Source organism: Panulirus ornatus, chromosome 11 (genome assembly GCF_036320965.1).
Source record: "Panulirus ornatus isolate Po-2019 chromosome 11, ASM3632096v1, whole genome shotgun sequence".
Classification (NCBI taxonomy): Eukaryota; Metazoa; Arthropoda; class Malacostraca; order Decapoda; family Palinuridae; genus Panulirus; species Panulirus ornatus.
In genome coordinates, this window is record NC_092234.1 from 15,991,434 (window position 1) to 16,016,323 (window position 24,890).

Here is a 24,890-nt window from a genome sequence, read left to right on the forward strand (position 1 = left end):
CTTTGTAAAATCTATACTCTTGGACTTAGCAGAGGTGTTTTCTTCTCAGAGAGGGTATTTTAATTAAGATTCTTGGATAAAAAAGAAAGCTCTCATCAGAATCTACGTTGATTTACATGATTCATCTAATTTTCACTGACTATAAGGAAGAGTTCCACACGTTCTAACTCATCAACTCATTAACTCTTGGCACCATCTACATCAAAAGATGGTAGTTTTCATTAGATACTTTCTAAGTATTGGATGTATCAATGCATGTATGTTTTCATTAAATACAGTACAAAGTAAGAGATATTGTATATTCTATCATAACGAAGTCCCAATACTGTTAAATATATAGACGTCAGTATATGGTAAAGTAAGTCTTGGGCAAATTTGCTAAATTCATATTGCAACATACATAGATTGATATAGAAAATTCGGGCTCATAAATGTAAACCCCTTTATCTATTGGGTTTCAAATGCTCATATAATGACATTTCATAGTGATGTTTCTCAGAAACATAGCCCCATCAGTATATGAAGACCTTCATGAACACATATCTGGGAGTTTGTAATTAGAGTTCTGGCCATTACAGCATCCTCTTGCTTCAAAACTTCCAAAATGGCATCAAGCTCTGCAGAGTTTGTGGGGTTTATTTCCACATCTATCATTATATTCGCATCTTCCTCTTGTTGTATCTGCAACTTCATATAATAATTACAGCTTTTTTATGATTATAGTTTCACATTTATGGCTAAATTCGTATCTTGTTAAATTTGCATCTCCATATATAATAATATCTATAGATTCTTTTCTGATTAAGCTAACTTTCTACTATTTCATCACTTTCAGCCTTTTATCAGGAGATTATCCCCTCTACTGCTCTTCTTATTCTTCATCTTTCATATCTTACTTCAAATTATTCATTCTTATCTAGCTTCAGTTCATCAATATCTTTGTCTCTGACTCATTCACTAATTTCAAAGTCACTTTCTTTGTTATCAGCAGTATCATTAATTTGTCTGTTAGCACTGCATTTGCCAACTCTGAAGATGTTTGCTGCAATTTACCATTTCTCTTACACAAGCATCACAAATGAATACCAATCCACTATTACTTTCATGTCTTCAACCTAGAAGCAGTCATACATCTCATTACCCACACATTACGCATTGCATTTCAGGATTTTATCTTCATAATTACCTTGAACCTCTGCTTATATTTAGATGTCAGTTCTCAATTTTCTTGATCAAGATATTACAAATCTAATCTTTGTGCCCTTTAGGGTTTTTTTTCCTGCGTTACTGTTTTCCTTCACCACTTGTTTTATCTGTTGATGCTGCCCTCTTTCATTTCAATATTAATGCTCACTGCATGTTTACTTCTTTCAGGGTTGTAGCATCTAACTCGTTTTGCCATCTCAGGAATACTACTAATTTGGTATCTCCATCTTATCTGCACTAACTTCTACTAATTCCTTGTCAGTTAAATCATCATCCCATCAAGACATTTAATGATTCTGAAATTTTCTTACTGTTGTATTTACTGTGGGCTAATTTCCACTATATTTTCCTTTTCTCACTTTTAGTGTTTGCATTATTGTATGTATCTGAATGCTTCATTTTTTAAGGGGTTAACTTATATCAACTGTAGATCATTCTAATTCCTATTTCACTTTAACAATAGCTTTAAACCTTTAAAACTTACACACTTTAAAATTAAGCACTATCTTCTTGCTGCTTGTCCACTGCCGTGTATATTTCAGCCATGTTTTCTCAAAAGTGGTTACGAAGCTAAGAGGATGAAGTGAAGGAAATTTTAGTTTCAGCACATTATACATAACATCTCATGAGTGTATGTAAGCAAATGTGGCTGTTGCTTCTTTTCTTCAACTACCCAGTAAGGCAGGAGAAACACTTAGGCATAAATAAATTGGTTTGACATGAAACTAACATTAAAAATAATATCCAATAACATAAGTACAGTTTTAGCTAACTGCATGACATCAATTTCAGTTTTCAGAAAAACATTTCATATGATGTCCAAACTATCATTTACATATAAATAACACATCAAAAATAAAATCATCACAAATCCTATTAAGAATTCAAACTACTCTCATTTACATTCTCTTTCTTCTAACTACTCATAAATAGCTTTCCCACCTTCATAAAGCAGCATCAGGAACATAAAAGCAACAGACTCATTTGCACAAATCCAGCCACACTATCATGTATAATGTACCACAACCAGGTTCTGCCATCCACAACCAAGCCTCACAGACTACTCCATGGTTTACTAATATTTCAAAAACACTCAAACAGCAATAATATCAAACCTATAACCCCCTAAGAAAAACAAGATATATGAAAAAGCAACAACTCTTTACCTCTTGGTATTCTCCAATGGGTCGGAGATATCTGAGAACAAATATCTGTTGAGTTTCACGAGTCATGGGAAACATCTGGTAAGTTCCTACAATGTAGCTGCTCAATTCTGCCCAAGAGGAATTAGAACAGTCTGAATTGAGAAGAGGATCTGGCAGTTCTCGTGATGCTTTAGGGGACCCAAAAATATTGAATGTTCCACTAGTGTTGGCATTTTTGATAGGGGTGGGGCAGGGATGTACAACTGAAAAGAGATGAGACATATAAGTCACTCTAACAACCATATATGAAGAAGCAGTGCTCTGAATCATCTAACAGTGGCCTCATGATGTGAGAGCCAAAATGGCTGAAAAGTAACAAAACAGCTAAATTATCAAACTAATCCTATGGTGGAACAACTTGGAATGAGAAGATTTTAGAAAACATTGAGATATCTATAGAAGACATTATCACAATAATAAAAGGTCTTGAACCATACAAGGATTATGGTCCTGATGAAATTTCAACATATGTGCTAAGATGTGTATATATATGCTAGATAAACCTCTTGAAATACTGTTCAAAATATCAAAGGAGAGAGGAAAAGTGCCAAAGGCATGGAAAAGGGTACACATCATACCAATCTATAAGACACCATGAACAAGCACTGAAGAACAGACCAGTTTCACAATATGTGGAGTCTGTAAGGTTCTAGAAAAGATCAGTAAAAAGCAAATGGATGACTTTCTAAAAAGGAGAAATTATCCGTGTGAGAAGCAGCAACATTTTGGGGAAGGAGGTCATATGTAATAAACCTCTTGGATTACTATGAGAGATTGAGCTCTGTCTTAGGTAAATGGGAAGTCTGGGCGAATTGTTTGTAACTGAACAGTCAGAAAGCATTTAAAACTGTACCATATGGAAGGCTGATTATGAAGCTGGATCATCAGGCAGGAATATGGGGGAACTCCTTTTATGGATGGGAGATTATCACAGAGGAAGGGAATAAAGGACATGTAAGAGAAGCCTTCTCCAAAAGGGTTAAGGTGATCAGCAGAGTGCCACAGGGTTCTGCTCTTGGACAACCACCCTTCTTGATCTATGAAAATGACATGGTTGAAGGTGGATTGCATCTACTCAAAGAGGACCTAAACCTACTACAAAGTTCGTCTCTACAAGGTTGATGAAATTCAACCCAAGGAAATGTAAAGTAATGAGGATGAGACAAAGTGAAAGAAGGCCTCAATATGATTATTAACTAGTGAGAATTAAGCTTCTGAATTCTGTGTGAGAACTTGAGAGCCAAAATCATTCCTAATCTGTCAAGAGTCCCACATTAAGAGAATAATGTACTTAAGACAACTGCCTGGTGGCAAATATTAGAATAGTTTTCAATTATATAACAGGGAAATATCTAGCAAGCTATTCATATTCCACATGGCAAAACCTAGGTTTTACTTCTACTGTTCTTGTCACTGCACTTACAGAAGCACAAAAAGCTACAAAGAAGGTCAAAAGGAGACCAACAAAGATGGAACCTAGATTAAGATAGCTGAATTACAAGGAAAGACTTTAAGCCTTAAATTAGCCCACCTTGGTAGAGGTAAGAATAAGCACTGACCTGATCATAAAACTGAAGGTTTTAAACCAGACTGATGATGAAGACACTGAACAGTTCTTTGAAAGATGTAGGGATGGGACAACCAGGGAACATATCATGAAATTAAGCACAAAAATTATTAAAAGATGTAATGAAGTTCTTTTATGGTAAGATAATGGTGGATGAATGGATCTATGTATGCACCCAGCATACATTAATCTTAAATGTTGTATGATAATTGAGAATGATCAAGACATGGGGCATGGGGCCCCAGAAGTGTGAAACTCCCTCCCTGTACAATACAAATAGCAAATACACAATTCTGATAAAAAAATTCAGAGAGTCTGGTCACAAAAAAACATGATTTCATAGACCTAATCATGAGCCACTAATGGACATATGACATGAACACACAGATCCATAATTCAGTTTCATTCTCAAACTTTAACCAAACACTGATGAGTAATCATAGTAATTCTAAGAAATCTGATGAACCTTTACTTAGTAAAGTCAAAAATAAAAACCTAAATTCTGGAATTGTGTATCAATATTAGTGTCTAAGTTGCTACTTAAGATTTAAGCTCTTCATCAACAAAATCATTAACATAACCAAGTTTAGTAATAATTTCTTTTTCACAGTGACCAACACCATATCAGTATAACATGCCCTATCAAAGGCCATCTCCAGAAAAAAGGGAGTGGAAATCAAATAGGGCTTTGCAGGTGATTGGTGACTTGAATCTTAATGGAAGCAATATTGCATGAAGAGGAAAAAATGAAAAGAAGAGAACTCTGAAGCTTAGCAATGCAAGGAAAGGAACAGGGCCATAAGAAATATCTTTCTCTCTAACAAAGGGTTACATTCCAAATGTGTCTGTAGTAAAATGGCTTGCACTGCATTTTTTGAAGAATTTCAAAGAAAAATAAGTTATATCAAAGCCACCAAAAAATCAACCACAAGCTTGTAAAATGCCTGTTTATGAGTTAGAATCCTCATTTGCCTTTCACCCATATAGTTCTGCAAAGCTGTCAAAACAACAGGGTTGAAATAGTCAAGATGGACATGCACATTACACATACCCCACAATCACATCTAATACAAGCAAAACATTAGACTATAATGTTTCCAGAAGGGCAGTTTGAAAAAACTAAAAAGTACAGCTGTAATTGCCTCCTAAAGCCTTATCTATAATGTCATACATCACACTCTTCCAGCCCAGCTGTAAGTATATCAGTCTCAGAAATGCAAAATTCACTGTTAGTGTGCCAAGTTCTTCAGGGAGAGGTAGGCTAAGCACATGGAATGTTTGTCAGAGATAAATGAAAAACAAAGTTCTACCTTAATTTTGGAGCTATTTTCCCAATTCAAGTTGCCTACAATATATATTTTTTTACTGTTGAAGGCACTAGTCATGGACAAAAGTCCACATCAAGGTCAGGCCTTGATTGAAATACAGAGAATATTATGAAAGGAAAAAATAAAAGACAATGGAAAGTATTTACGAATTTTGGAGGAAATGAAAAAGTCTTTTAAAATATGCCACGTCATAGTTATTGGGAAAGACATGACAAGATAGTTTAATAGCTTCAAAGTGTAGGGAAAGAAACAGTTATCAAACCAGCCCACCCTTGAGTTGCAGACAGCCACACAGTAACCATGTGACAAAGCAGCTTCCTGAGTATTGCGTGGACTAACTAGTGGAGGGGCCACACAAGCAGCCAGCTCTCGGAAGCATAAATCAAAGTAGTACCTACAGAGGAGGGAAAGCGAACCAACTTTGTGGCGTAGGGCAAGAGGGTCAAGTTTGGAAGTTAGCCTGGGACAGTTTATAGGTCGGATTGCTTTCGACTCAACTCTGTCAAGTATGGATACAGAGCTAGAATTACCCCAGATCTCCATACAAGGACAAATCAATCCTGAGAAGCAGACTTAGCTATTCCCATAAACTGGGGTTTCCAAGAAAGAGTGCATGTTACAAAAATATCAAGTCTGTTCACTGAGTCAAGAGGTGGAATTACAGAACCATCAAAGGAGAGATGAGAGTTGTGAGGTATTTTTAATAAAGAGATGAGTAGTAACAGGGTCTTGGAGGCATTAAACTTTACTAAATTTTGTCTACCCCACTGAGATATCATGTCCAAATCTGAGCTTACTAAGGAAGCTGTGTCAAGACAAGATGCAGATCGAGTGAGAGAAGGACCAAAATTGAAGGATGTGGATAAATGCAGTGTTGAGTTGTCAATGTATAGGGGCATTTGATATTTTTGGAAGATATGAAATCATTGAAAAAAAGGAAAAATAGTGTGGGGGACTGGAAAGAACCTTAAGGGACACTGCTGTTGATGGAGAAAGGGAGGAGGCTGATCCATCAACAACCACAGAGACAGATCAGTCAGAGAGGAAGCTAGATATGAAGGAGCAAAGTAGGATGGGAAGCCAAAAAAGGGGAGCTTACAGATGAGACCCCAATGCAAAACCCAGTCAAAAGCTTTGGATATGTCAAAGGCAAATACACATGACTCCCCAAAACCTTTCAGAGATGATGACCAGATATGATTAAGATAGTAAAAATATCACCAACGGATCTTACCATACCAGTGATCAGAGAGAAGACTGAGTTTCGAGGTGTCTATGGATTTGGGAGTTAAGGAGAGATTCAAAGACTGGAAATGGTAGATGTTAAAGCAATAAGATTATAGTTAGAGGGGTCAGAATGGTCACCCTTCTTAGGGATGAGATGTATCAATAAATGCTTCCAAGGAGAAGGAAAAGTTTTGCTTTTTAAACAGAAATGGAACAGATAAGCAAGCACAAGTTCAAAAGGCACACACTTTCAGTACACAGGGATGGATGCCATCAGGATCATAAGCCTTACTTGTGCCCAGACAAAGAAGCACTTTTCACAGTCCAAAAAGTGATTTTTACAGGGAGGAGTATAGGGTTAGTAAGAGGAGTATCAGAGGGTAAAGAATGTTAAGAGTCATCTAAGGTGGAGTTAGAGGAGAAACAGGAACCAAAGAGAGTTGCCTTGTCTACAGCAGAAACAGCTATAATACCATCAAGAACAGAAAAGTGAAGAAAAGGTAACTTGAGAGTTGTTAGAGATGCCCTTAACTAAAGATTAAAAAGACAGATAGTGTGCTTGCAATGATTACAGGCAGTGATAAAAGCTGAAAGGGAGTCAATGAAAAAGAGAGTTTTTCCAAGCTTGATCCCTTGCCTGAATGGCCTCAGAATAGGAAACTCTGAACCATGGATTGGACAAAAAGGTCGTTTTGGAGGAAGAAGGGATAAATGCTTCTATTCCCGCAAGAGTAACCTCTGCCATGCGTTTGGCAGAGACAGAAGCATCACCCCATAGGAGACAGTAATTTACTAAAGGAAAGTCAGAAAAGATATTATGTAAGATATTCCATTCAGCTGTGTTAAGGTGCTAGTATTCATGCTTTATGCTTAGAAGGGGCTGCTGGAGGGAGAAGTGCCATTAAAATTGATCCTAATTAGTTTTCTGAACATATCATAAACCTTTCCCTAATAGAATTTTTCCTGTAGTAAGCAGTTATATATCAAGCCAAGATAATGAATTTGGGTAAAACTTAACAATGATACAAATTGAGGTAAATTCCTTTGTATGAAAGTCAGCCTTACCGGTACCACCACTTAAAAATGTAAGCCTTACCGGTACCACCACTTAAAAATGTAAAGTTATGCAGATACATCAACACAAATTTCTTTGATGCAAGTCACTCACGTCACTCCCTGAGAACCAAAATTCAGAATATAAAGAATTCTCAAAACACGACAGATGCACAAGACCTTGTAACTAGCTAATTGTGCTTATTGTACATTTTGACTTAAGTGTGATAATATTTTACAGTCTTTCATGCCTGTTGTGCCAACTAGGATTAATTTTTGAGAGTAGCTTGGGAACCGTCCCTTTGAGCATTTTCCAAGTTTTTCCTATATGCAAGCTAAAGAGTACAGCCTCAGTTATTTCAGTTATCCCTTAGAGTTGAGATGTTTAGCAGCATAATGCAAGCTGGTCTTCTAAATCTAGCTGAGAGTTTCTCAATTTCCTTCCCAGAAAACTCACATAAATTGCTCTAATCCACATGGCTGAAGGTTGACCAACTGTAGGGAGAAATTATCTTGGACCTCAGCCACTACCCAGATTCAGTGCATGGCCTTGAAATTAAGGCTCAAAGGATGTGTAAATATCCATCGAAAGGCACTGCCCAGCTTGTGAAATTATCTGTCTGGAGGTGTAATGGGGTTAAAAACTTAAAGGTTGTGATCAGGTTACCCTTCTAAGATGGGCAAATTTAAGGCTTCTAGCCTTTACATGCAACTCAGCTCTCTTAATTCTGGTTGTGTGTTTGCTATCCTCCTCTAAACCTTTTCTATAGGTTCTTTGTGCTTCTTTAAGTGAAGTGACCAACCTTGAGATGTATATTCAAGTTTTGGTCTTATGTAAGATATGAACAGCTTTTCAAATATTTTCTTATCCATTTACCTAAAAGCTATTCTAATCTTTGACAACAGACAATCTGTCTCCTTTAATATTCTCCAAAAGCAGGACTCTGTCAACAAACTTGGGAAAATGTCAACTCCCTGTAATTATTCATTTGTACTGGGAACACTGAGTTTCACACTTCTGGGGCCCCATCACAACTTTCTATGTTTCTGTATGCTGACTGCATTAACCATGTCTTCAGGCATTCTATTCTATTCATCCACCACTTTTATATCATAAAAGTATTTCCTTACATCTTGAACAAGTTTTTTGCTTAATTTCAAGTTATGTCCTATGGCCGTTCTATCCCTACATCATGGAAAGAACTGCTAACTATACATATCATCAATCTGTTTTAAAAACACAAAGATTGTGATCATGTAACCCTTCACTCTTCTCTCTTCTAAGAAGAGTAAATTCAAAGCCTTTTGCTTTTCCCCAGAACTCATTTCTGTTAATTATGGTAAAATTGTTACTCTCTTCTGGACCTTCTCTGTTAATTCTCTGAGCTTCTTCCTGTACAGTCACCACAATTAAAAAAAAAGAAAATGAGCGCTATTTTAATACTTTCAAGACAGTTGGGCCCCCTAACTAATCTCAGTAGGTGGGGCTCTGGCAACTGGTTAGGGACAATGTTGACCCCTAAGTCTTTCTCACACAGACTCCTACAGCTTGTTTCTTGCAAGACAATAATCATATTGAGTCCTTCTTTCACTGTGATCCACCCTCAGTACTTTACATTTACTCAGGTTCAACTTCATCAACCATGTATCAGACCAACTTCGGAGTATGTCTGGTCCCCCTGTAGGGCGATGTGATCCTCTAAGTTTTTCACTTCCCTCATGACCATCACCTACAAACATATTCAGGCAGAAGTCCACACCTTCTGGCAAGACATTTAAATAAACCAAGAAAAGTAACAGTCCCAGAAAAGAACCCTGTGACACTTTGCTGATAACCTTGACCAATCTGGAGAAGGCTCCTCTGACAAGCATACTTTGTTCCCTTCCATTTGAATAATGATCTATACATCAGAGTTCACCCTAGTAATTCAGCATCTTAATATGCTTCTCATGTGATACAATGTTAAATGCTTTCTGGCAGTGAAGGTATAGACAATCCACCCAACCTTCCCTTTTGTCTAAGACAGTGCTCACTCTCATCAAAATCTAAGAGCTTTGTTACATATAACCTCCTTTCCCTAATTTCATTATCTCACTTTATTTTTTCTCTGTAGAAAGCCATCCAGTTGCATTCTAATAATTTTTTCAAGACCTTACAAACCACATTCATTAATGAGTCCAGACTATAGTTCAGTGTTTGTCCCCAGTTTCTTTTTTATAGAGTATTATGACATTTACCCTTTTCCTATGACACTTTGCCTCTTACCAGCAACATCTTCAAAAGTATTTCAAGAGGTTTATCATGTTTACCTACACACATCTTCAACACATATGGTGAAATTTCATAAGGACCAAGAGCCTTCTATGGGTCAAGACTTTTAGTATTATGAATATCTTTTCAAGGTATCTCAATTATTTCTAAAACCTTCAATCCATTCCAGTTCACTAGTGATAGGGCTATGAAAACACTTGAACTTTCCATTCAGTGCCTCACATACACTTCAACTAGCCTCTACAATACTTCCCCATAAATCCTTTAGTCTGATTAGCTACTCTTTAATAAAGTTTCTCACTGATGAATTAATGGAAAAGTTTTGGATTTTCTCCAGCCTTATTCACAATATCTATTTTCAAAGTTTCTTTCTTCCTCTTTTCCTATCCTTTTACACACACTCTTTGCTCTCTTATACCTGGGAAAAGCTGACTGGTTGGAGTGCTATCTATCTATTTGCCAACGTTCACTTTGAAGCTCTTTTGCCTTTCAACATCTTTCATCAAACCTTTATTCCCTCTTTCTTAACAATTCCATGTTACAGGCTAGAGGTACCCACATTCCTACTACTCCATTGTAAAATTCATTGAACCTCTCATCAAAATGCCCTGAACTCCATTTCTAAGTCTAAGTTATCAAAGAAATTTTTGTGGTCTATGTAGTTTCCTTAATTGCATCTACTCTTTAAGTCTTGCCTGACCTCATTAAACCCATAGTCTGACTTGAGCATTACATGAACACTTTCTCCAAATTCTCAATATCCATGCTAGTAAAAATGGTGTGTCAGATCTCTCATCTTAGTGCAGTAAATCCTCGATCTAATGGACTAATGGGGGGGGAAAGAGTGTCTGTTAATGCCAAAAGTCCCTAACATCAAATGTAACTTATTTCTGCGCCACACTTAAGTTCATATGCTTTCTTTCACTCCTCTATCACTGTAAGTTTGGTACAATAGTTGGGTGGCAGGAACTTGGCAATATGGGAATGCTCACTGGGCAGTTGTAAGCAAGAGTCAGAGTTAGACAGAGGTGATGCCACTGACCTCCTGTGAAAGGATACTTCTTTATATTAAAGTGAGGATGGACTATCTTCTTTCAACGCACCTCTTACATGGTGAAGAGTAGGATTCAAACCTACTCAGGAAACTTCCAAGTTACCGCAAGGCTGCTCACCTTCTTCAGGAGATGGGGTGCACCCAAGGAAACTGCTTTGGATGGGGAAACCCATTTAGACAGCGAGGATATTGAAGCTTTCAACAAAAAATGGGGAATAATGGCCCACAACCCCTCAGCCCACTTCCCCCAGTCTAATGGAAGTGCTGAAGCAGTGGTAAAGGCAGCCCAATGGGTGTTTTTGGGGGGCTACAAGGGTGCTGGAAGAAGCCTGCACAACAGCAAAGCGACTCAGGCTATGCTCCAATACCTCAACACCCCCCTAAGAGAGGAGTGTAAGCCATCTGCACAGCTGGCAGCAGGAAGACAGTTGCAAGATGGTGTCCTGGCCCCCCAGCAACATTAATAAGCTGGAGATGGAGTATCGCTCTTTGTATATATTTGCCTCATGCCTTGTTGAATTTTGATTTCTTTCTCTTTTTGTTTTCTAGTTTTTTGTTTTGATTTTGTTGTAACAAAAGGCACATTTAGTTACCAAAATCTTGTGAGGGGGTGTTGGGGTTAGTGTGTGGTACGATAGTTGGGCAGTGGGCAACCAGCAATGTGGGAATGCTCGCTGGGCAGTCGGAGGCAGGAGTCAGACTGAGACAGAGGTGATGCCTTGCCACCCATCTCCTGTGAAAGGATACTTCTTTATAATGAAATGAGGACAGACTACCTGCTTTCAGTGCACCTCTTACAATCACTTGATGCCATTTAGAATTGCAAGGATTGCAAAATTATTTAATAAATAATCACAATTCTGAAATAACAGAAACACTGTATACAATCTCACTGCACCATGGCTTTAGGCAGACTGAGATTGAAACAAAGCGAGTCTAACCCACACTGTGTGCGATATGAAATGCACACAGTGTGGCTTTTGAGAGTTTTTATTTCTTTTGTTTTTCAAATCATTATTAGTTAAAGTACTGTACCATTGTTTGTCCATTAAATCCGAAATCCATTATATCGGAGTCCATTAAATCGAGGGTTTACAGTATGTTCATCAACTTGTTGGCAAAGGAAACTTTTCTGAATACTTTTTTTTTTTTTTTATACTTTGTCGCTGTCTCCCGCGTTTGCGAGGTAGCGCAAGGAAACAGACGAAAGAAATGGCCCAACCCCCCCCATACACATGTATATACATACGTCCACACACGCAAATATACATACCTACACAGCTTTCCATGGTTTACCCCAGACGCTTCACATGCCTTGATTCAATCCACTGACAGCACGTCAACCCCGGTATACCACATCGCTCCAATTCACTCTATTCCTTGCCCTCCTTTCACCCTCCTGCATGTTCAGGCCCCGATCACACAAAATCTTTTTCACGCCATCTTTCCACCTCCAATTTGGTCTCCCTCTTCTCCTCGTTCCCTCCACCTCCGACACATATATCCTCTTCGTCAATCTTTCCTCACTCATTCTCTCCATGTGCCCAAACCACTTCAAAACACCCTCTTCTGCTCTCTCAACCACGCTCTTTTTATTTCCACACATCTCTCTTACCCTTACGTTACTCATTCGATCAAACCACCTCACACCACACATTGTCCTCAAACATCTCATTTCCAGCACATCCATCCTCCTGCGCACAACTCTATCCCTAGCCCACGCCTCGCAACCATACAACATTGTTGGAACCACTATTCCTTCAAACATACCCATTTTTGCTTTCCGAGATAATGGTCTCGACTTCCACACATTCTTCAAGGCTCCCAGAATTTTCGCCCCCTCCCCCACCCTATGATCCACTTCCACTTCCATGGTTCCATCCGCTGCCAGATCCACTCCCAGATATCTAAAACACTTCACTTCCTCCAGTTTTTCTCCATTCAAACCCACCTCCCAATTGACTTGACCCTCAACCCTACTGTACCTAATAACCTTGCTCTTATTCACATTTACTCTTACTTTCTTCTTTCGCACACTTTACCAAACCCAGTCACCAGCTTCTGCAGTTTCACACATGAATCAGCCACCAGCGCTGTATCATCAGCGAACAACTGACTCACTTCCCAAGCTCTCTCATCCACAACAGACTTCATTCTTGCCCCTCTTTCCAAAACTCTTTCATTCATCTCCCTAACAACCCCATCCATAAACAAATTAAACAACCATGGAGACATCACACACCCCTGCCGCAAACCTACATTCACTGACAACCAATCACTTTCCTCTCTTCCTACACGTACACATGCCTTACATCCTCGATAAAAACTTTTCACTGCTTCTAACAACTTGCCTCCCACACCATATATTCTTAATACCTTCCACAGAGCATCTCTATCAACTCTATCATATGCCTTCTCCAGATCCATAAATGCTACATACAAATCCATTTGCTTTACTAAGTATTTCTCACATACATTCTTCAAAGCAAACACCTGATCCACACATCCTCTACCACTTCTGAAACCACACTGCTCTTCCCCAATCTGATGCTCTGTACATGCCTTCACCTTCTCAATCAATAACCTCCCATATAATTTACCAGGAATACTCAACAAACTTATACCTCTGTAATTTGAGCACTCACTCTTATCCTCTTTGCCTTTGTACAATGGCACTATGCACGCATTCTGCCAATCCTCAGGCACCTCACCAAGAGTCATACATACATTAAATAACCTTACCAACCACTCAACAATACAGTCACCCACTTCTTTAATAAATTCCACTGCAATACCATCCAAACCTGCTGCCTTGCCGGCTTTCATCTTCCACAAAGCTTTTACTAACTCTTCTCTGTTTACCAAATCATTTTCCCCAACCCTCTCACTTTGCACACCACCTCGACCAAGACACCTTATATCTGCCACTCTATCATCAAACACATTGAACAAACCTTCAAAATACTCACTCCATCTCCTTCTCACATCACCACTACTTGTTATCACCTCCCAATTTGCGCCCTTCACTGAAGTTCCCATTTGCTCCATTGTCTTACGCACTTTATTTACCTCCTTCCACAACATCTTTTTATTCTCCCTAAAATTTAATGATACTCTCTCACCCCAACTCTCATTTGCCCTCTTTTTCACCTCTTGCACCTTTCTCTTGACCTCCTGTCTCTTTCTTTAACACATCTCCCACTCAATTGCACTTTTTCCCTGCAAGAATCGTCCAAATGCCTCTCTCTTCTCTTTCACTAATAATCTTACTTCTTCATCCCACCACTCACTACCCTTTCTAATCAACCCACCTCCCACGCTTCTCATGCCACAAGCATCTTTTGCGCAAGCCATCACTGATTCCCTAAATACATCCCATTCCTCCCCCACTCCCCTTACTTCCATTGTTCTCACCTTTTGCCATTCTGTACCCAGTCTCTCCTGGTACTTCCTCACACAAGTCTCCTTCCCAAGCTTACTTACTCTCACCACCCTCTTCACCCCAACATTCACTCTTCTTTTCTGAAAACCCATACAAATCTTCACCTTAGCCTCCACAAGATAATGATCAGACATCCCTCCAGTTGCACCTCTCAGCACATTTACATCCAAAATTCTCTCTTTCGCGTGCCTGTCAATTAACACGTAATCCAATAACGTTCTCTGGCCATCTCTCCTAATTACATACGTATATTTATGTATATCTCGCTTTTTAAACCAGGCAGCAGGTTTGGATGGTATTGCAGTGGAATTTATTAAAAAAGGGGGTGACTGTATTGTTGACTGGTTGGTAAGGTTATTTAATGTATGTGAGAAATACTTAGAAAAGCAAATGGATTTGTATGTAGCATTTATGGATCTGGAGAAGGCATATGATAGAGTTGATAGAGATGCTCTGTGGAAGGTATTAAGAATATATGGTGTGGGAGGCAAGTTGTTGGAAGCAGTGAAAAGTTTTTTTTATCGAGGATGTAAGGCATGTGTACGTGTAGGAAGAGAGGAAAGTGATTGGTTCTCAGTGAATGTAGGTTTGCGGCAGGGGTGTGTGATGTCTCCATGGTTGTTTAATTTGTTTATGGATGGGGTTGTAAGGGAGGTAAATGCAAGAGTCCTGGAAAGAGGGGCAAGTATGAAGTCTGTTGGGGATGAGAGAGCTTGGGAAGTGAGTCAGTTGTTGTTCGCTGATGATACAGCGCTGGTGGCTGATTCATGTGAGAAACTGCAGAAGCTGGTGACTGAGTTTGGTAAAGTGTGTGGAAGAAGAAAGTTGAGAGTAAATGTGAATAAGAGCAAGGTTATTAGGTACAGTAGGGGTGAGGGTCAAGTCAATTGGGAGGTGAGTTTGAATGGAGAAAAACTGGAGGAAGTGAAGTGTTTTAGATATCTGGGAGTGGATCTGTCAGCGGATGGAACCATGGAAGCGGAAGTGGATCATAGGATGGGGGAGGGGGCGAAAATTTTGGGAGCCTTGAAAAATGTGTGGAAGTCGAGAACATTATCTCGGAAAGCAAAAATGGGTATGTTTGAGGGAATAGTGGTTCCAACAATGTTGTATGGTTGCGAGGCGTGGGCTATGGATAGAGATGTGCGCAGGAGGATGGATGTGCTGGAAATGAGATGTTTGAGGACAATGTGTGGTGTGAGGTGGTTTGATCGAGTAAGTAACGTAAGGGTAAGAGAGATGTGTGGAAATAAAAAGAGCGTGGTTGAGAGAGCAGAAGAGGGTGTTTTGAAATGGTTTGGGCACATGGAGAGAATGAGTGAGGAGAGATTGACCAAGAGGATATATGTGTCGGAGGTGGAGGGAACGAGGAGAAGAGGGAGACCAAATTGGAGGTGGAAAGATGGAGTGAAAAAGATTTTGTGTGATCGGGGCCTGAACATGCAGGAGGGTGAAAGGAGGGCAAGAAATAGAGTGAATTGGAGTCATGTGGTATACAGGGGTTGACGTGCTGTCAGTGGATTGAAGCAAGGCATGTGAAGCGTCTGGGGTAAACCATGGAAAGCTGTGTAGGTATGTATATTTACGTGTGTGGACGTGTGTATGTACATGTGTATGGGGGGGGGGGGGTTGGGCCATTTCTTTCGTCTGTTTCCTTGCGCTACCTCGCAAACGCGGGAGACAGCGACAAAGTATAAAAAAAAAAAAAAAAAAAAAAAAATGACTCATGGTGAGGTGCCTGAGGATTGGCGGAATGCGTGCATAGTGCCATTGTACAAAGGCAAAGGGGATAAGAGTGAGTGCTCAAATTACAGAGGTATAAGTTTGTTGAGTATTCCTGGTAAATTATATGGGAGGTTATTGATTGAGAAGGTGAAGGCATGTACAGAGCATCAGATTGGGGAAGAGCAGTGTGGTTTCAGAAGTGGTAGAGGATGTGTGGATCAGGTGTTTGCTTTGACGAATGTATGTGAGAAATACTTAGAAAAGCAAATGGATTTGTATGTAGCATTTATGGATCTGGAGAAGGCATATGATAGAGTTGATAGAGATGCTCTGTGGAAGGTATTAAGAATATATGGTGTGGGAGGAAAGTTGTTAGAAGCAGTGAAAAGTTTTTATCGAGGATGTAAGGCATGTGTACGTTTAGGAAGAGAGGAAAGTGATTGGTTCTCAGTGAATGTAGGTTTGCGGCAGGGGTGTGTGATGTCTCCATGGTTGTTTAATTTGTTTATGGATGGGGTTGTTAGGGAGGTAAATGCAAGAGTTTTGGAAAGAGGGGCAAGTATGAAGTCTGTTGGGGATGAGAGAGCTTGGGAAGTGAGTCAGTTGTTGTTCGCTGATGATACAGCGCTGGTGGCTGATTCATGTGAGAAACTGCAGAAGCTGGTGACTGAGTTTGGTAAAGTGTGTGGAAGAAGAAAGTTAAGAGTAAATGTGAATAAGAGCAAGGTTATTAGGTACAGTAGGGTTGAGGGTCAAGTCAATTGGGAGGTGAGTTTGAATGGAGAAAAACTGGAGGAAGTGAAGTGTTTTAGATATCTGGGAGTGGATCTGGCAGCAGATGGAACCATGGAAGCAGAAGTGGATCATAGGGTGGGGGAGGGGGCGAAAATTCTGGGGGCCTTGAAGAATGTGTGGAAGTCGAGAACATTATCTCGGAAAGCAAAAATGGGTATGTTTGAAGGAATAGTTGTTCCAACAATGTTGTATGGTTGCGAGGTGTGGGCTATGGATAGAGTTGTGCGCAGGAGGATGGATGTGCTGGAAATGAGATGTTTGAGGACAATGTGTGGTGTGAGGTGGTTTGATCGAGTGAGTAACGTAAGGGTAAGAGAGATGCGTGGAAATAAAAAGAGCGTGGTTGAGAGAGCAGAAGAGGGTGTTTTGAAGTGGTTTGGGCACATGGAGAGGATGAGTGAGGAAAGATTGACCAAGAGGATATATGTGTCAGAGGTGGAGGGAGCAAGGAGAAGAGGGAGACCAAATTGGAGGTGGAAAGATGGAGTGAAAAAGATTTTGTGTGATCGGGGCCTGAACATGCAGGAGGGTGAGAGGAGGGCAAGGAATAGAGTGAATTGGAGCGATGTGGTATACCGGGGTTGACGTGCTGTCAGTGGATTGAATCAAGGCATGTGAAGCGTCTGGGGTAAACCATGGAAAGCTGTGTAGGTATGTATATTTGCGTGTGTGGACGTATGTATATACATGTGTATGGGGGTGGGTTGGGCCATTTCTTTCGTCTGTTTCCTTGCGCTACCTCGCAAACGCGGGAGACAGCGACAAAGTATAAAAAAAAAAAAAAATCCTAATCACCAGTCCTTTTTCAGCACATAAATCTACAAGCTCTTCACCATTTCCATTTACAACACTAAACACTCCATGTATACCAATTATTCCCTCAACTGCCACATTACCCACCTTTGCATTCAAATAACCCATCACTATAACCCAGTCGCGTGCATCAAAACCACTAACACACTCATTCAGCTGCTCCCAAAAGACTTGCCTCTCATGATCTTTCTTCTCTTATATATTTATTTATTATTTATTTTGCTTTGTCACTGTCTCCCGCGTTTGCGAGGTAGAGCAAGGAAACAGATGAAAGAAATGGCCCAACCCACCCCCATACACATGTATATACATACACGTCCACACACGCAAATATACATACCTATACATCTCAATGTACACATATATATACACACACAGACACATACATATATACCCATGCACACAATTCACACTGCCTTTATTCATTCCCATCGCCACCTCGCCAAACATGGAATACCATCCCCCTCCCCCCTCATGAGTGCGAGGTAGCGCTAGGAAAGGACAAAAAAGGCCCCATTCGTTCACACTCAGTCTCTAGCTGTCATGCAATAATGCCCGAAACCACAGCTCTCTTTCCACATCCACGCCCCACACAACTTTCCATGGTTTACCCCAGACGCTTCACATGCCCTGATTCAATCCACTGACAGCACATCAACCCCGGTATACCACATCGATCCAATTCACTCTGTTCCTTGCCCGCCTTTCACCCTCCTGCATGTTCAGGCCCCGATCACTCAAAATCTTTTTCACTCCATCTTTCCACCTCCAATTTGGTCTCCCACTTCTCCTTGTTCCCTCCACCTCCGACACATATATCCTCTCGGTCAATCTTTCCTCACTCATTCTCTCCATGTGCCCAAACCATTTCAAAACACCCTCTTTTGCTCTCTCAACCATGCTCTTTTTATTTCCACACATCTCTCTTACCCTTACATTACTTACTCGATCAAACCACCTCACACCACACATTGTCCTCAAACATCTCATTTCCAGCACATCCACCCTCCTGCGCACAACTCTATCCATAGCCCACGCCTCGCAACCATACAACATTGTTGGAACAACTATTCCTTCAAACATACCCATCTTTGCTTTCCGAGATAATGTTCTCGACTTCCACACATTCTTCAAGGCTCCCAGGATTTTCGCCCCCTCCCCCACCCTATGATTCACTTCCGCTTCCATGCTTCCATCCGCTGCCAGATCCACTCCCAGATATCTAAAGCACTCCACTTCCTCCAGTTTTTCTCCATTCAAACTTACCTCCCTCCCAATTGACTTGACCCTCAACCCTACTGTACCTAATAACCTTACTCTTATTCACATTTACTCTTAACTTTCTTCTTTCACACACTTTACCAAACTCAGTCACCAGCTTCTGCAGTTTCTCACATGAATCAGCCACCAGCGCTGTGTCATCAGCGAACAACAACTGACTCACTTCCCAAGCTCTCTCATCCACAACAGACTTCATACTTACCCCTCTTTCAAAAACTCTTTCATTCACCTCCCTAACAACCCCATCCATAAACAAATTAAACAACCATGGAGACATCACACACCCCTGCCGCAAACCTACCTTCACTGAGAACCAATCACTTTCCTCTCTTCCTACACGTACACATGCCTTACATCCTCGATAAAAACTTTTCACTGCTTCTAACAACTTGCCTCCCACACCATATATTCTTAATACCTTCCACAGAGCATCTCTATCAACTCTATCATATGCCTTCTCCAGATCCATAAATGCTACATACAAATCCATTTGCTTTTCTAAGTATTTCTCACATACATTCTTCAAAGCAAACACCTGATCCACACATCCTCTACCACTTCTGAAACCTTACTGCTCTTCCCCAATCTGATGCTCTGTACATGCCTTCACCCTCTCAATCAATACCCTCCCATATAATTTACCAGGAATACTCAACAAACTTATACCTCTGTAATTTGAGCACTCACCCTTGTCCCCTTTGCCTTTGTACAATAGCACTATGCACGCATTCTGCCAATCCTCAGGCACCTCACCATGAGTCATACATACATTAAATAACTTTACCAACCAGTCAACAATACAGTCACCCCCTTTTTTAATAGATTCCACTGCAATACCATCCAAACCCGCTGCCTTGCCGGCTTTCATCTTCCGCAAAGCTTTTACTACCTCTTCTCTGTTTACCAAATCATTTTCCCCAACCCTCTCATTTTGCACACCAGCTCGACCAAAACACCCTATATCTGCCACTCTATCATCAAACACATTCAACAAACCTTCAAAATACTCACTCCATCTCCTTCTCACATCACCACTACTTGTATCACCTCCCCATTGGCCCCCTTCACTGAAGTTCCCATTTGCTCCCTTGTCTTACGCACTTTATTTACCTCCTTCCACAACATCTTTTTATTCTCCCTAAAATTTAATGATACTCTCTCACCCCAACTCTCATTTGCCCTCTTTTTCACCTCTTGCACCTTTCTCTTGACCTCCTGTCTCTTTCTTTTATACATCTCCCACTCATTTGCATTTTTTCCCTGCAAAAATCGTCCAAATGCCTCTCTCTTCTCTTTCACTAATAATCTTACTTCTTCATCCCACCACTCACTACCCTTTCTAATCGACCCACCTCCCATGCTTCTCATGCCACAAGCATCTTTTGCGCAAGCCATCACTGCTTCCCTAAATACATCCCATTCCTCCCCCACTCCCCTTACTTCCATTGTTCTCACCTTTTTCCATTCTGTACTCAGTCTCTCCTGGTACTTCCTCACAAAAGTCTCCTTCCCAAGCTCACTTACTCTCACCACCCTCTTCACCTCAACATTCACTCTTCTTTTCTGAAAACCCATACAAATCTTCACCTTAGCCTCCACAAGATAATGATCAGACATCCCTCCAGTTGCACCTCTCAGCACATTAACATCCAAAAGTCTCTCTTTCGCGCGCCTGTCAATTAACACGTAATCCAATAACGCTCTCTGGCCATCTCTCCTACTTACATACGTATACTTATGTATATCTCGCTTTTTAAACCAGGTATTCCCAATCACCAGTCCTTTTTCAGCACATAAATCTACAAGCTCTTCACCATTTCCATTTACAACACTGAACACCCCATGTATACCAATTATTCCCTCAACTGCCACATTACTCACCTTTGCATTCAAATCACCCATCACTATAACCCGGTCTCGTGCATCAAAACCACTAACACACTCATTCAGCTGCTCCCAAAACACTTGCCTCTCATGATCTTTCTTCTCATGCCCAGGTGCATATGCACCAATAATCACCCATCTCTCTCCATCAACTTTCAGTTTTACCCATATTAATCGAGAATTTACTTTCTTACATTCTATCACATACTCCCACAACTCCTGTTTCAGGAGTACTGCTACTCCTTCCCTTGCTCTTGTCCTCTCACTAACTCCTGACTTTACTCCCAAGACATTCCCAAACCACTCTTCCACTTTACCCTTGAGCTTCGTTTCACTCAGAGCCAAAAGATCCAGGTTCCTTTCCTCAAACATACTACCTATCTCTCCTTTTTTTACATCTTGGTTACATCCACACACATTTAGACACCCCAATCTGAGTCTACGAGGAGGATGAGCATTCCCCGCGTGACTCCTTCTGTTTCCCATTTTTTAGAAAGTTAAAATAAAATATATATATATATATATATATATATATATATATATATATATATATAAATATTTTTTTTTTATTATACTTTGTCGCTGTCTCCCGCGTTTGCGAGGCAGCGCAAGGAAACAGACAAAAGAAATGGCCCAACCCACCCCCATACACATGTATATACATACATCCACACACGCAAATATACATACCTACACAGCTTTCCATGGTTTACCCCAGACGCTTCACATTCCCTGCTTCAATCCACTGACAGCACGTCAACCCCAGTATACCACATCGCTCCAATTCACTCTATTCCTTGCCCTCCTTTCACCCTCCTGCATGTTCAGGCCCCGATCACACAAAATCTTTTTCACTCCATCTTTCCACCTCCAATTTGGTCTCCCTCTTCTCCTTGCTCCCTCCACCTCCGACACATATATTCTCTTGGTCAATCTTTCCTCACTCATTCTCTCCATGTGCCCGAACCATTTCAAAACACCCTCTTCTGCTCTCTCAACCACGCTCTTTTTATTTCCACACATCTCTCTTACCCTTACGTTATTTACTCGATCAAACCACCTCACACCACACATTGTCCTCAAACATCTCATTTCCAGCACATCCATCCTCCTGCGCACAACTCTATCCATAGCCCACGCCTCGCAACCATACAACATTGTTGGAACCACTATTCCTTCAAACATACCCATTTTTGCTTTCCGAGATAATGTTCTCGACTTCCACACATTCTTCAAGGCTCCCAGAATTTTCGCCCCCTCCCCCACCCTATGATCCACTTCCGCTTCCATGGTTCCATCTGCTGCCAGATCCACTCCCAGATATCTAAAACACTTCACTTCCTCCAGTTTTTCTCCATTCAAACTCACCTCCCAATTGACTTGACCCTCAACCCTACTGTACCTAATAACCTTGCTCTTATTCACATTTACTCTTAACTTTCTTCTTTCACACACTTTACCAAACTCAGTCACCAGCTTCTGCAGTTTCTCACATGAATCAGCCACCAGCACTGTATCATCAGCGAACAACAACTGACTCACTTCCCAAGCTCTCTCATCCCCAACAGACTTCATACTTGCCCCTCTTTCCAAAACTCTTGCATTCACCTCCCTAACAACCCCATCCATAAACAAATTAAACAACCATGGAGACATCACACACCCCTGCCGCAAACCTACATTCACTGACAACCAATCACTTTCCTCTCTTCCTACACGTACACATGCCTTACATCCTCGATAAAAACTTTTCACTGCTTCTAACAACTTGCCTCCCACACCATATATTCTTAATACCTTCCACAGAGCATCTCTATCAACTCTATCATATGCCTTCTCCAGATCCATAAATGCTACATACAAATCCATTTGCTTTTCTAAGTATTTCTCACATACATTCTTCAAAGCAAACACCTGATCCACACATCCTCTACCACTTCTGAAACCACACTGCTCTTCCCCAATCTGATGCTCTGTACATGCCTTCACCCTCTCAATCAATATCCTCCCATATAATTTACCAGGAATACTCAACAAACTTATACCTCTGTAATTTGAGCACTCACTCTTATCCCCTTTGCCTTTGTACAATGGCACTATGCACGCATTCCGCCAATCCTCAGGCACCTCACCATGAGTCATACATACATTAAATAACCTTACCAACCAGTCAACAATACAGTCACCCCCTTTTTTAATAAATTCCACTGCAATACCATCCAAACCTGCTGCCTTGCCGGCTTTCATCTTCCACAAAGCTTTTACTACCTCTTCTCTGTTTATATTTTTTTTCATGTTTTTGCTCAATTTCATGTTTTGTCCTCTGGTTGTTCTATCCCTTCATCTGTCAAAGAATTGTTTACTGTCCATGTCAGTTGATCTATTTTAAATCTCTAAAGGCTATGATGAGGTCACCCCTCATTCTTCTGATATGAGGATTCAAGTTAAGGTATGTCTGGTGAGCTTATGGTGACCAGTCATTTGAGAAAAGGGTAGCTACTACTTTGGCTTCCACTGGTGTCTAAGCTACCATTTCTTCAAAAAAGCATAAGCACCTGTCTCTCTCTCCAATACACTTTTAAGTAGAGAAAACAACAACCATACAATGATAATCAAAATAAGATAATCAGTCAAAAGATTTAACTTACGTTTCATTTTTTTTGGGCTGGATTCCTCGATGTCAACTTTGTGCTCAGCATCTTCTCCATTTGTAAGTGGTGGTGAACTGACGGACTCACAATTGAGGTAGGCAAAAGGTCGTTCTGGAACAGGTACTTCAAGACTTTTGTCTTCTTCCCCCCCACCACCTAAAAACAGAGTTAAGGATCAGACTGAAAGGTACACTGATGTGACTGCAAAGACCTATACACTAAAATTATCTTGTTTAATGGCAGGAATTCCTTTAACATTTATTACATCCATTTACTACTTTGCTTTATGTACTCAAGCATAGTATTGCATACATAATCTTTACAAAAAAAAATATGTTTATTCCATTTCTCAAAACTCTTCTCAACACAATCCCCTTTTTTTTACCTACACACATTCCTATCGATACCTAGTCATGTCGGTATCTTGGGGAAAGAGGCAGCATATGGCCTTGCCAAGACCGGCCGTAACAAGGCCACACCTGACTACTTTTTTTCCTCGAACACTTCTACAACTTAGGACCCTAATTCGACACAAGCAGAGAAAGGCTCAGGAAGTAGCCATCCCCCAGGACTCCCCACCCATCTGGTATGATACCCTCCATAAACAACCTGACCTCTCGTATGTTTATGGGAAAGGGTCATGGAAAAGGGACGTGATTACTGCCCGTATCATCATCAGGTACAACTTGTGCATTACGCAAAAGACCCAAAGCAGCACCTTTGTCCAGTACCTTCTGAGACATCCCCACACATGCTTCAATGAAACCTGCTAGACCACCACTCCACGACCCCCTGATGGAGACATGATCATCTGCCCCATACTGGCTAGATATTAAGTAAACAATATTGATGATGTGTTGAAGGAATGTCCTTCTTTTTTTAGGCTTAAGCCCCACTGTTATATTTATATGTACTTGTGACACTTGCCACATGCTTCTGGTAGTATTGTACAGGTGTACCTAGTGACAGCAACAGGATCACATTCCTCTAACATGGAATAAAGTATTGAAATTGAAACATTAGTTTTTCAAAGAGAAGGGGATCAGATAGTAATGTCAGTCTGCATGGAGAACTGGAAGGTGTGAATGAGTTCAAATGTTTGGGAGTGAGTCTTTTATAGAAGATGGTGGGAAAGATGAAGTCAAGAGTAATTATGCACAAACAAAAACTGGAGATGCAATCAAAGTTCTGGTAAATGAGAAAATTTTATGTGCAGAGTATGCAAAAAGCTTGCATGAAGGAGTACTCATCCCAGTGCTATCTTTTTTTTTTTTTTTTTTTTTTTTTTTTGTCGGTCTCCCGCGTTTGCGAGGTAGCGCAAGGAAACAGACGAAAGAAATGGCCCAACCCACCCCCATACACATGTATATACATACGTCCACACACG

General features: G+C 40.5%; 1 protein-coding gene across 1 annotated transcript in view; it reads right to left on the reverse strand.

The window, feature by feature from the left end:
- mahj (LisH and WD40 domain-containing protein mahjong) overlaps positions 1–24,890 on the reverse strand; it is a 212,913-nt gene that overhangs the window by 139,457 nt on the left and 48,566 nt on the right. Inside the window, exons 5-6 of the mRNA XM_071666225.1 lie at positions 23,501–23,659; positions 2,373–2,614 (exon numbers count right to left, since the gene is read on the reverse strand). Of these exons, the coding sequence (XP_071522326.1) occupies positions 2,373–2,614; positions 23,501–23,659 (401 nt within the window). The remainder of the gene's footprint in view (positions 1–2,372; positions 2,615–23,500; positions 23,660–24,890) is intronic.